Raw genomic sequence first — 13,960 nt, forward strand, 5'->3', positions numbered from 1 at the left:
GCCTTTTTTTTTTTTTTCTTTTTAAAAAATATGCTTCTTTTAAGACTCAGGGTCTTTTCACTTCAAGGATTAGCTGAGACAATGCTGTAACCAGATCTGGGATTCCCAAGACCAGCACTCCCAGCCTGCCTTTCATCTCTCTGTTCTGTGGGAGGTCCTGTGAGAGGGCGACAAGTAAGGGCCTGACTGACGGGATCTGTGGCTGGCCATTCCTCTCCTCCTGCTCTTCTCATTGCTTTGGGATGCAAGAGAATAGAAGTCCCCACCTCTCCCTCCCCAGCCCCACTCAGAAAGGAGCATGTTCTGCATTTGAAGACTCCTCTGAATGACTAAATTCACAAAAGCATGGAACAGAAAAAACAACCACTTTTTGATCTCACATTAAAACACATCCTCTGTTCTCTTAAAAAAATAAGAAGTCACGATTTCATAATAGTAGTTGCCTGGTTTCTATCTAGACTCGTTGCTTATTTTTAAGAACACCACTCCCTTCCTCCCTTCCTATTGCTAGGAAATAGAGCCCAGGAAGACGCCTGCTGGATGCCAGGCAGGTAAACTCCATCATAACCATTTAATTCCTGAGACAAGGGCTGCTGGAATCAGCTGTGGGTGTCCATTCTTCATTCATAAGGAAATTGGAATTCAGGGCAGTTAAGCACCAGCCAAGGTTATGCAGCTAAAGAAAGATGTGGGAGAAAATGAGAAACCACTCAGGCCTGATTTCAAGACCCTCATGCTTCGAGGTCATCACGGCTGCAGTCAATTAAATATTTAATTGAACGTATTAACAAGTCTTATTGGCAGCAATTTAGATGCTGGGAGAGGCCTGGTTTAATGTAACAATCAGAAGGCAAAGCCGGTCTCCTGAAAATTATCATTAGTGGAAAGCAAGAGACTTCTAAATATTTGTCACGCCTAGAGATTTGGTAAATCAACACCGTTCGCAGTCTTTGCCATTGATTTGGGATAATCTCAGGCAAGAAAATGGAAAGCCATATCTTTTTGTAATTCTTATGTAATTCAAAGAGAGGTTAGAGGTCAAGTTCAATAAATCGGTAAGCTTTAATTAAGTTTGGATTTGTCTGCTATCCCAGGTCAAACTTTCAGTAATCTGTTGTAGGTGTTGATTTAGGACAAAGTTTTTGTTTTGTTTTGTTTTTTGTTTTTGCTTTTTGCTTTTTTTTTAAAGCAAAAGGTAAATTACTGCATTTCTGGGGCAGGTGGTTTATGAACTGCCTTACATAACCTGATTTATGGACAAAATTCCTGCTCTTGGCTGTTACTAACTTAGAACTCATTCTTCAGCCAGAATCACTAAAATATGGATCAGCCCATATAGCTAGGCAGGGAAATCCCTGGAAGCTTTATAGAACTGTCAAGTACATGGTCTCCATTTCTCACAAATGGCTGCAAAATACCCCCTTTTTGCAATAGGATCTGCTCTCTCCAAACTTAAACGTTTACATTTGGAGTGAAGACTGTATTTGGTGCCGAGTTTCCCTTTAGAAGGCCTGTCACATTTCCCTTCCCCGTTCCCCATCTCAGAATTCTAAACGGATAAGTGGACAAGCAAGAACCTCTGAATGAGTACCTGTCACGACAAAGGCAGTGAGGGGTCTGGTGGGGTCCCCAGCCCAGGTGGTCCCTGCCACACTAACGTCATAGCCAGTGTTCTCCACCAAGCCCGTGATGTGAGCGTGCTGTGTGTCTCCTGAGACCGTGAATTGCTGGGGCTCATACAGCGAGTGAGAATCGCTAACATTGACAACAATCTTTGCAAAAGGCCCGGCTCGAGTGGTCCAGGACACGTTGAAGCTGTCGGGAGTAATATTGCTAAGGATTAGCGTGCCCAACTGTGGCTCTGGCTCTGAAGGGAAAGGGGCATGGGTAAGAGAGAAAGAGAGAGACATTATTAGAGGAACCAGTGGATTTTTCCAGAATGTAGCCATAGGACATGAAAGTGCCAATCCCTCCAAATATTTTCAGAAAGGTCGTATATTAGGCTGTGGACTACACTTGCATTGACTAAAATGCTAGAGAATACATTGATTTCCCTGTAGACATCGATGTGCATTCCTTGTAAGTATGTGTGAAGAAAATTAGAATGGGAGACAGGAATAATACAGAATATTAAGGGTGCGTTTCTAAAGTTTGCAGTGGGGCACTACGTGCTCTAAGAAAAATAGCTTTATAGTGAAGTATTTGTGGATATTCTATCTCGCTCTAGAGATTCACAAAGCACGTTAGCATTTTATAGCCTCTGAAATGCTGGTTCTGTAAAGAAACTTACTGAATTTTGTGTAGCCCAGAATTTCACAGACTTACTGATCAATGGATACTCTCTCTGAGAAATATTCTTTGAACATCTCAAGGAGCTGAGCACATCTTAGAAAATGCTACTTTGAAGTTTCCTTATTTAGTGTTCTTTTGATCTATTTGGATTGTACAAATTAAAGGCTAATACCCGCACAAGAGAAATTCTCCACAGTGTTTAGGAATCTAAAGGTCTCCTATATACCTTGGGGAAATCTGCATCCTACCCGAAATACTGTAAAGTAAAATGGCTTTCATGAATTTCCTGACGAATACAAAGTGAAAAGAAAGTTTAATTAGGTGTTGCATTTTCTGACTAGAAAATTCACTTACTGGATAATTTGCAAAGACAGCCGTTTCCCCTGGGGGTTAAGTTCCCCTTGTGCCTTAAAGACTGGGAGATCAGGGATGAAGGCAACTCATTTTTAATGTAGGGGGCCTGGGCTGCTAATTTCAACCAGGATGCGGACCGTCAGGCCTCCTCAATGCTCATTCATCAAGTAATATTAACATCAAAATAAGTTCAACTCAAACTGTATTTTAGAAAGAGGCGGCAGTCCTGGAGGGTTGAGGTACCAGGGTCGGCATTTAGTGTTAGGAAGAGAAAGACTCTTTCTTCCAAGGACTTAGGAGTCGTTTGGCTGCAGCTCCAGGATTAAGAGGAAAGGAGGGACTCACTTGGAGAAACTTTAACTGGACAATCGCACAGCATAACTTGATGCCATGAAGTCTCCAAGGGCAAAAAAGGTTCTGGCTCAGAAGCAGAAGATAGCTGTAGGTAATGGCACACAATCTCCTACTTAGCAATTAGTTTGAGAAGCTAATGATGCTATAATTTTTAGCCACAACATTGGCAAATTACTTCAACCACACAAAATAGGCCTCTGTTTGCTCTTTCCCTGTATTTGGCCGTGGAAGCAATCTCTCCGTGTAAGGATGTGTGTTAGGACCCTTCTCATGCTACCAGACAGGGACTGGCAGTGGCAACACATTCACCATGCAGAGGAATACCTAGGTTTTCATGACCAGCCTGGCCTCCAGCTGTCTCCCAGTGGGTATGACCAAGCTGGAAAGCGAGGTGCAAGAGGAACCCCAAAGAAAGACAGAGAAGGAAGTTATGGTCAGTGTTCCATGCAAGCTGGGACATCTTTCTCTCACTATTTCTAACCCTTCAAAACATGCCATCTGCTTCCTGGGAACAACAGATCTTTTCAAGAATTTAATGCTCTGAAGCGTTCACCACATGCACCAAGATTTGGACAAGATGACAGATGAAGGCAAGACTGACATTTTGTGATGGATGTCAGTAGATGACAAGGCATGCTGGACAGGGGAAAGGTCAAAAGAGAACAGTCTGTTTGCATGGAAGACAAGCAAATAAAAGTCTTAAGAACAAGGTGAGACCCCTGGGTCCTCTCACGTGGTTCCGAGAGCGTGCGTTAGGGTCTTTTCTCTGCATGCTCCTGGCTTTTTAGAGTTTCGGGAGGGGAGAGAAAGAGGATGCAGACCATTCTGATCAGGGAACCAAAACTGGCATGCACACACCTCTTTGAACATGACACAGGCGAACTTTGATTAGACCACAAGCAGATGATAATGGGTGGAACTGGAAACGATTATTCAAGATCAGATGGAAGGAGGGTTTAGAAATTCAACCAAAGCAAGTCAGGTTAACTCTATACAAACAAACAGAGCAGCTCCAGATGTGAGTGGCTATTTAGGAAAAAAAGAGGTTGACATTGAAGTTCCTTAATTTGGGGTGAGGGTTTTTTTTTTTTTTTTTTTTTTTTTAGTTTTAAAGCTCTGATTTGGGTGGCCCTATCAAATTGGAGAAAGATATGGAAGGAAAGGAGGATGGAAAACGAGTAGCAAGTGTTTTTTGTTTTTTGTTTTCTTTAAATGCTCCTCAGAAGAAGTTCAATGGAGACTTCCAGAAGAAGCCATCATGGGAAATACCTGTGGTTGCCTGGACCGTCAGAGTCTGAGCAGGGTGCCCGCCAATCAGCCCATGAAGGTGGGCAGTGTAATTAGAAGAAGCTTTGAGGTTGGTGATGACAGAGCTGCGAGCCGCTGCAGGCACAGAACGCACCACCGTCTCCTGGCGGTGGACGGAATTCCTAACTTCTATAAGAAAGCTATCAAAGGTAGCCTCCTGGGCTTTCCACGAGAGGGACACACTGGCCCAGGTCACATTCGAGACAGTGAGGTGGCTAAGGAGAGGTTCGGCTACTAAAGCAAGCAGAAAAAAAATATGAAAGTGTGTCAGTTTAAAATACGGTCACAGAGTCAAAAAAAACAAAACATGTAAGACTAAATCCATAAAGTTTCAGACTTCATCCTTTGGAAAAGGCACTGGTCCTTGGTGGAAACCCAGTTCAAGCCATGAGAAACAAATGGATTGGGGTTGGGTGTTTTTTTTTCTCCCTTTGGTTTGGGTGGACTTGAATATGGGGAGGACGACAGCTCGACCACCCCGCTGGCCCTCTGTAATCTCACATCCAATGGGGACAGACCCTCCCTGGGCCATGGGTGACTTAAGTGATAGATGAAGCTATGATGTCAACCCTTTTCTTGGATTCACTGTCCAAAACATGCTAAGGATGCTACTTTGAATGGATAACCTTCTCCTTTCTGAATTCAGATAGAGAGCTCTCTTTTGCTGCAAGCCAGGGAGCGTCTCGGGCAGCATGTGTGCCACACATACTAAAAATTTCAGGAAGAGCAGCTTTTGACTACTTCTGTTTTTGAAATCTACCATTCGCTCCTCTTGGGGGCAAGACAGCATGCTCAGATCTTTGCTCCTAGAGGTCGCAGTGGCGCTGGGTCTTTCTGGATGGCACAGATTACTTGTGCACCCATCTGATTAGAAATCTGCTCTTAAAAAAAAAAAAAATTTCCCAGTTGAAAAAAAAAAATAAGAGCACCAACACAATCTCATTAAATCTTTGGGATACTTGGGTAGCGGGAGGCCGAAGACACTAGGATAACACAAAATATAATTTTTAAGACCTCTTTGATGGAGACACCTTTCCAAATCAAGGGCAACTCTAGCTTTTTAGGTACAGAAGGGCAAAATTCTTTTCTCCAGATTCCATATGGCAATCGGAACCAGACTACGTTTAGTGCTGTGCATGTGCTAGGTCAGTGGTAGAGCAGACAAGGGGCTTCGTGGAAATCCACCATTTGGGCTGCTGTTGGAAAAGAGTTATGTTAAGTGGTGCTCCAGCCTAGCGTCCTGGAGGAGTTACGTGCGCTACGGCTTGTGCTCCAGTGGGCGAGAAGGAGCAGCTTCACCTTGCAAAGAAGACTCTGCAGACCTAGAGAGAGGGTATCAGACATGGGAGGAAGCAGATGTACCTGTGGTGGCCGTGGCACTGATGATTTTGGTCCGGATGCTGGGAGCGAGCCCCGAGAGGTAGATAACAAAATGATTATTAGGGTGTAGCCCTGAGATGTGGGCAGTTCGTTCAGTGCCAGAGACATTGTATTCCATCGTCTCCAAAAACCTATTGGAATCAACAATTTCAATGGTAAAGGTCTCGAAGGCCCCATCGGTGGCTGTCCAGGAGAGATTGAAGCTCTCAGGAGTTATGTCAGAAACAGTTAAGTTTCCCACTTCAGGTCCTGTGGCTGAAAGGAGGGGGGGGGGAGGAGAGAAGACAAAAATGAATCGAGGGTTAATCATTTGGCTCATGTTTTAGGACGGAGGCTGTTAATAGAACGGCGGCTGGGTAAAAGGATCTGCTAGTTCAGGGTTATAGGGAAATGCAGCAGGTGTTAGCTGTCGGTGCCGAGGGGAGAGAGAAAGGGGACTGGTCAACAGGAGAAGACACAGAGGCAGGTGGGGGCAGCTGGATTGCCCTGCTCTGGAGCTGCCGCTGAGATCCTGCGTGTGAGAAGCCACGTAGCGGAGGCCAGCAGGGACCTTGGGCCTGCGCTCATGCTCCCCCCTCTGCAGGGCTGCTGGCTGTCCGTCAAGAGGTAAAGGAGTGCTGGAAGCTTCCAGTCTCTGCCCTTGGGAGACCAGTTACTCAGCTCCCTCCTAGGGGCATCCTTCGCTTTGGGGGAGCTCCCATCTATTTAAATGAACACTGAGTGATTCTGATGCCATTACTCCCCCCCAAGGTGGTACCTTGAGGCTTCTGATTTTGTGACTTGAAGGGAACTGGCAACTTGTCAGTACAGTTCTTGGGATTGTCTCCGTCCTCCTGACAGCAGCCAGCTGTTTTCATACTCTGCTAGAATAGCCCGTCCTCTCCTAACTGCCTCTGCGCGGGCCAAGAAATCTACTGCTACCGCGTTGCCAGCCAGGGGAGCCGAGCCGAGGCCAGGCATTCAGGGCCTCCTCCTCAGCCAAGAAGTAGCATTTCGTCCAGGAGACAGTCCTACCAGTGCTTTTCCACGCAACAGGAATCAAACAGGCAGAGGGCGGGCGGAAGCGGGGTGCGAGGAGCTAGTACTGCTTCTCTAGCAGGGAAGGAGAAGGCGTCCCATCCCAACAGACGTGGTGAGACATACATCAGAGGGGATTACGGCTTCCTCCCCTCATTCCAATTCCTCACAAACAAGCATGCTGCTCTCATTAAAAAGAAACAGAACAAAACTGGACACACACATAAAAGGGCACCCAAACCGCAGGATCTGCAGGAAGGATCAGAAATGGCAGGTGATTTCTCTTGCCTTCTGGGAAGAGATGACTTATGGATGTCAGATCCAAGAGCCCTGGGTCCACCCTGGGCAGCCTCAGCTGCAATTTCTGGGCATTTCAAGGTCATCATCCACACAGTGGCTGTCTGTATAGTGCTTGTCTCAGCGAGGATTATTGAAATGATTGAGGCTAAAGAGTAGAGCTCTGCTTTTGCTAGAATCCAGGAGGTTGTATCGGTTTGCATGGCAGTTTCGTTGTTTTTTTTTTTTTTTAAATTTTTATTTATTTATGATAGTTACACACACACAGAGAGAGAGAGAGGCGCAGAGACACAGGCAGAGGGAGAAGCAGGCTCCATGCACCGGGAGCCCGACGTGGGATTCGATCCCGGGTCTCCAGGATCGCGCCCTGGGCCAAAGGCAGGCGCTAAACCGCTGCGCCACCCAGGGATCCCAGTTTCGTTGTAATAATTATCTAAAAATGGGGCAGGCGTATGCAGACCCAAACAGGACAACCTCTGCTGAGCATCAGGCCAGTGGGGGCACATGGGAAGGCGAACAATGGAACACGGTGCTGGGGGACGCTGCTCACTGGCGCAGGCTCCTGGGGAGCACGGAAGGCCCTGCCACTGGGTGAGTACAGTTCGCCGCACCCTCCTGGGCCAGCGCTGGGAGGGCGCCGCGCAAGGCCAACACTCCAGGGAGCAGCTCTTGATTAAAAGAGCAAAAAGGGCATCAGAGCTTTGACATTCATAGCCTGGGACATTCCTTGTTTCAAATGCTGCTGTGTGGACGTCTCCTAATGAATGGCTTTTTCTTTGGTACCGTCTCCAGTCATAATTGTGTGATTTTTTCCCCCCTTTTTGGTCTAGCTATTTGCTAATTTGGTGTTCTCTAACAATGACTCAGTATCTGAGAGAATTGCCCAGAGGAGGGTAATTCAGTTCTCTTATTATACTCAGTGCATTTTAAAGAAACATTTAAATTAAAACATTTCTTTTAAATGCAAGAACCACAGCGCCCATACCCTTGAGGGATTTGGGATGGTAAAGCACCCGTTTCCAACTAGCAGAAAGACTCTACAGTAAATCATCGGTGCTCTACCCGAACTCACACGTGGCCAGGGGTGGCTTTTAGCTATGGTGCAGCACTGGAGAAGAGAATGAAAACCACCAGGCTGTCTCCTGAAACAGAAAGCCAACATTCAAAAAGAGAGGGAGTGGGAGGACGAGGCATCAAAGTCTGGGAGAGGCTGGAGGCTGGAAGTCAGAGAAGGCAACATCTCTATCATTCATTCTCGAAATGGCAGAGGCTTGTAGACCACAGCACAGCTCACAAGGACGTCCCCGAGCATGCACAGCCAGCCACTAGGAGGCAGGAGGGAAGGGCCCAGACGCGGAGGGAAGCTGATTTTCTGCCCAGTCTCTTGGAGAGGAAGCAGGGGGACCCGGGGAGGGCGTGGACAGTGGGGAGGAAGGTACCTGTGGAGGCCTCGGCAGAGAGCACCGGTGTTCTATAGCCCCGGATCACCCCGTAGATGGTGACTCTGTAAGGGGTGGCGGCCTTGAGGCCCGGGACCTCCACGGCCCGCAGGCTGCCCGGCACCGTGAGGTTCTGAGGTGCCTCCACCAGGTTGGCCTCCTGCACCTGAATGACAAAGTGCTCATAGGCCGGGTCAGCTGCGGTCCAGTTGAGTCTGAGGCCGTCCCAGCCAGCCTCGGTCACGGCTAAGTCTCCTAGCTGGGGGAGCTCCTCTGAAGAAGGACAGAGAGGTATTTGTCAGTTCTGCAAACCAGAAAAGGAGGAAACCAAACGTCCCCTAGCCCAGCACTAGGGAAGAGAGAGAGAGAGAGAGAGAGAGAGAGAGAGAGAGAGAGAGGCAGGCATGAGCATTTTCCTGGGTATGTGTGGTCATTTGCAGTCTCTGGGCATTTCTTTACAACTTGGACTGCCATAACCTAGCCACAGCTTTCTTCAGGAGTTGAAAAAGGCCAGGAAGGGGGAAGATCCTTGGGGTTCATCCTTTAGAAGGCAATGCCATCCGAACCACTGCACAACCCACAAGAGGTGTCTGGGCATGCGTGGCCAGAAGCTAAAGGGCAGTTGGAAAGGTGGGATTGTGGGCCAGGGAAAGGGGGGATTGTAGGCCAGGGAAAGGGGGGATTGTAGGTCAGGGAAAGGGGGGTAGGGATGCTTAAAGTGCAGGCTTTGCAGGCAGCTGGGCTGCGGTTGGAATTCCAACAATGAGACATCAGCTGGGTAGCCTTGGGCCTGTCACCCAGCTCATCCCTGAGTCTCTCTCCCCTCACCTACAAAGAGAGCTGATAGTGCCCTATTACTGGACCATGTGATGGCTAAATCCCGTTTATAAAGCCCTGAGTGTCGTACCTGACCCACACGGAGTGCTTAGTAAGTGGCAGCCCAACAGATACATCATTATTTAGATGCGTCTCCCTGGCACGTCTCAGCCATATTGGAGACAATGACCTGCCTCATTTCACGGCTCCACGTGGGAGACATGGTCTGACTGCTGGCCACCTGCTATCAGACTGGCTTTATAAAGTGTGTGCGGTCTCAGTCGGGGCAAATGTGATGTTTTATCTCTGGACTTTGCTCGGCTTTCAGGGATCAAATGTTCTGTACTGGATTCTTGGCTCGGTTCGTTCCCTCCTACCTTCTGTGAGTACTTTGTGCCTGAACGAAGAACGGCTGTATCATGAAGCAAAGCCATTTGTGCAAAATGAGGGGCCTACTTTTAATTAAAAGTGATTATGTTTTGCTCGGTAAATGGTGCAGAACAGGGCCCACTATTTATCTCTCTACCGCGTAGGAAGGAAATTTAATGTAGTTCTTATTGCTGATTTAGAAAGTCTGGATTCGGAATGTGGCAAAGCCCACTGTTTAGCGTCACACCTCTCAGGATTAAGTGCAATCTCTCAGACTCTTTTTTAAAGGCTGCAGTGGCCATGGATTCAAAGTTAGAAAAGAAAATACCTGTAGGGATTTCAGCCAAAAAAAAAAAAAAAAAGTGCACCGGAGGTACTTATTCTCAGGTATTTCAGGATTCGGAGCACTGTGAGAGTCTGAGCAAACTCAGCCTAGTGGAGGGGCCGTATTCAGGGCCCCATATTCAGGGGCCGTATTCAGGGGCCGTACCACATCGCCATGGTGCTTTTGCAGGAAAGCATCAATGTAGGAAGTCCCCTCTGCCTCCCTACCTCACCGAGGAGAGCTGCCACTTATCTGGGGTTCACGTAGTAGGGTTCCTTGTAAGATTTCCATGTACAAAAGGAGTTCTATTGCTAAAAACAAAAGTTTACACACTACAGGTAGAGACCGTTAGCACCCTGTATCCAAGTCGCTCGTGCCTCAAAAGCCCATTTTGCTCATTTGGTTTGAAGGCCTTATAAGCAGCACAGGACAATATAACCTGGCCAGCTTAGGTGGATTGCGATATCACCTTTCTTATTTTTTTGGAATTGTGTGTAGCTTCTAGCAAGGACCAAATTTATATGGTATATGTGAACAAGAAGAACAACTTATTTGAATTAGGTTATTTGGGTGCTATTATCAAACCGCAGGATGTATGGAGAAAGGCACGGATGGAGGGTCCAGCATAAAACTCTATTACCAGAAATCTGGCCCATTTGCCCCTTTTAAGGCTGTTTCTAAAAACTTCATGAACAGCACAGAGTTTCCTATAACAGATGGAACAGCATATTTCCAGGGGACAAATTGAGATAAATTGTTTTTCCTCCCCAAACTGAATGAAAAACATTGAAGTCAAGTGTGGCTGTTCTTTCTTGGAAATCTGCCGTGAGTGTCTGTTAAGGGGAGAGAGAGAGAGACTCGAACAGTTTCAGCCAAAGATGGCTAGATGGTTTCAAAGTTTATCCCATGGAGATATGACTGCAAGTTGGATGGCAGTCAATGACTCTGAGGCCACTAATGATAAGATTTCTCTAGAAAGTTCCGACCTCATTCTTGTGCCACAGCGCTACTGTGTCTGCTATTTTCATTATGATACGTTGGCTCTCTGATAGACTTAGCTCTTTGCTGTTCAGTATTTACCGTAGGATGGGACCTTTGCTAAGCACTTCCGGCTATTGTTTCATTCACTACTCAGGACGATGTTCTGAGGTAGGCCATTATCTCTGATTTGAAAGGTGAGAAGAGAAGGCTCAGCAATGTCAAATGATAGACCCAGGAACATCCAGCGAGCAACGTGGAATTCCAACCCAGACCTCCCTGAGTTAGAACCTGCGTTCATGCTGCTCATTAGGAACATCGAGATAAAATTCTGATGCACGGGGAATGTTCTCTATTCCAAAGAAAGGTTAGCTCAGTCATGTCTCTGGTGTGGGAGGAGGGTCCTATACCTGTGATGGCCTCCACCACAAGGGGTCGAGTGCTGTGGCCCCCCACCTCGCCGTGCAGAGTGATGGTGTAAGAGGTCCCGGGCCTGAGGCCTGGGAATTCCACAGAGCGCAGGTTGCCAGGAACCGTAAGACTGTGAGCTTCCTTGGCCTGGTCAGCCTCCTGGATCTCAATGACAAACTGCTCATAGAACCCATCGGGGGCGGTCCAGTCCAGAGTGAGGCCATCCCAGCGAACCTCGGGCACTGTGAGGTTTCCCAGATCTGGAACCTCCTCTGCATGAGGACACAGAGTTGCTGAGTTACTAAAAAAGGTAATTGCATGCTGGGATTCAGGTAAGATGACGCCTTGGCTGAGGTTGGGATGAGTTGTCTGGTTAGTGTTGATTACAGATGCATGATTTACAGCAGGTGCTGAGCACACTCTAATTGCTGGCACTAAAGCCAGGGTTTTTCTCTTCTGTCTCCGGGAATGAAAGATAGTTCTAGGAATTGTTCATAACTTCCATTCTTAACATATAAATGGGGCTTTAGGGAATCTTTTAGTGTGTTCTTAAAATGAGCTCAGACCAATTTTTTTTTTCCACTTGCAAATTGTGCTTTCCAATTCCTTAGCTATTATGACTGAATCTTGCTTTGAAAGAAAAGTCAACTCTCACTTTTGTAAGGGAAGAGTAGGTGGAATTTTCCATGGAATTGGCTACCATGCTAGACTAGGACTTGGCCAAATAAGGGATATGACATTTGGATGGAAGTGGGGATGATTCACTGGTGTTCCCCAATGTGGCGGGGCCTAAGCCCAGCTTGCAGCAGAAAGAGCTCTGATCCCTCCTGAGCAGAGAAATGGGGAGGAAGAGAATTAATGAATTAGTCTAGAGTACCTGTCAAGACTTCAACAGAGAGAGGAGTCGTGCTGAAGTCCCGCGTGAGCCCACGGATGGTGACGCTATAATGAGTGGCTGCTTTGAGCCCAGGCAGGTCCACGGACCTCAGTCCTCCAGGGAGCGTGAGGTTCTGGGCTGCCTCTACCGAGCCAGTCTCCTGCACCTGAATGAAAAACTGTTCATAGGCCCCTTCCGGAGCGGTCCAGTTGAGTTTGAGGGCGTTCCAGCCCACCTCGGACACCATGACCTCTCCCAAATTGGGAGTTTCCCCTGGAGAAGGACAAATAACTAGTTTAATGATCAAACCACACAGCAGGATCCAGGGGACCTTTACGACAAGAATAGCTTTACATTACTTAGAAATACAAGACTTTCATTAGAGAGACAGGTATCATGCAGCTTCCTGAATTTGAGAAATAGAGCAAAGAGCATGACGTCTAGAAAAATATTTGTTATCTTATTAAAGGATTGCCCCAACCTTCAGTGGGCAGGGAGATTAATTATGGGATTTTTTTTCTCCCTTTTAAATATAATGCCTTCACATCCCTTACCAGTAGGGAGTCTGGCTATGAAGGTAAAGATGCCCACCCCTGGGGCTGCGTGTATAGTCCCCAGGCAGGACTCTGCACAACCCCGAAGGGTATGGTTTACATGAGGTGCAGTGTCAAAGGTGCCCCTGGAGTCGTAGAGCTTGGTAGCTCCCCTTTATTAGACACCACAGCATGCTATAACTTGGGGCAGAGCAAGTCCATTCAAAAGTGAGCTGTGTCTGATGATCCGTGGGTAGTTTCCTGTTAGGAAAAACAGAAGCTAGAGACAGAAGGGTGAGAGGTACCTGTGGAGGCCTCGGCAGAGAGCACCGGTGTTCTATAGCCCCGGATCACCCCGTAGATGGTGACTCTGTAAGGGGTGGCGGCCTTGAGGCCCGGGACCTCCACGGCCCGCAGGCTGCCTGGCACCGTGAGGTTCTGAGGTGCCTCCATCGTGTCGGCCTCCTGCACCTGAATGACAAAGTGCTCATAGGCCTGGTCAGCTGCGGTCCAGTTGAGTCTGAGGCCATCCCAGCCAGCCTCGGTCACGGTGAGGTTTTCCAGTTCAGGGGCATGGTCTGGATAATGACAGAGACGGGTCAGTTAAACCATGCCTCAAATCCTTTTCCTGCTGGGAACCCCAAAATGGCAAACCCACTGCCAATGCTGAAAGGCCTGCGGTGGGGGCCGGGGCGGGTCGAGCACCATGTTTCTGTCACTGCCTCCCCTGCAGGTGTTGTCGCCATCAAAACATCAACAGAAAAATCAATATAATGGTTATTTTGCCTTGTGGCCTGTTTGGGTGTGTCTTATGGAAATGGTATTTTTCTACTGACCAGTATCCTGTGGACCTAGAAAACTCTACACATCCATGTTAGTAGTGGCCTAGGCTTTGGTTTCCATTTTGGAAAGTGTCTCTCATCCTAAGGATGAGATCATAAGGAACAGCCTTTGGCTCTTCTCAGGATTCTTGGTTTGAGCTGCTCAGCCTTCTGTATTTTGAGAAAATTGGCTCCTCTTAGATTCCCTTCATTTTCATGCTCCCTCAGGCTCGTCTGCAAGGGCTACTTTATAGTCTCTAAGAGCTGGGATTTCTGTCACTCTCTAGGGCTCAGGTCAGTTTATACAAACCACTTGAGGAAGATCAGAGATCAATCAGCACAGCCTAAGTAAGGGCGTACTGAGGAAGGCGAGGAGCCTTGGCAAAACA

The 13,960-nt window shown here is 47.4% G+C and overlaps 1 protein-coding gene across 1 annotated transcript in view; it reads right to left on the bottom strand.

The window, feature by feature from the left end:
* Positions 1 to 13,960, bottom strand: part of TNC (tenascin C) — a 65,281-nt gene that overhangs the window by 27,556 nt on the left and 23,765 nt on the right. Inside the window, 5 exon segments of the mRNA NM_001195149.1 lie at positions 5,671 to 5,943; positions 8,442 to 8,714; positions 11,340 to 11,612; positions 12,218 to 12,490; positions 13,056 to 13,328. Of these exon segments, the coding sequence (NP_001182078.1) occupies positions 5,671 to 5,943; positions 8,442 to 8,714; positions 11,340 to 11,612; positions 12,218 to 12,490; positions 13,056 to 13,328 (1,365 nt within the window).

Source organism: Canis lupus, chromosome 11, assembly GCF_011100685.1.
Source record: "Canis lupus familiaris isolate Mischka breed German Shepherd chromosome 11, alternate assembly UU_Cfam_GSD_1.0, whole genome shotgun sequence".
Classification (NCBI taxonomy): Eukaryota; Metazoa; Chordata; class Mammalia; order Carnivora; family Canidae; genus Canis; species Canis lupus.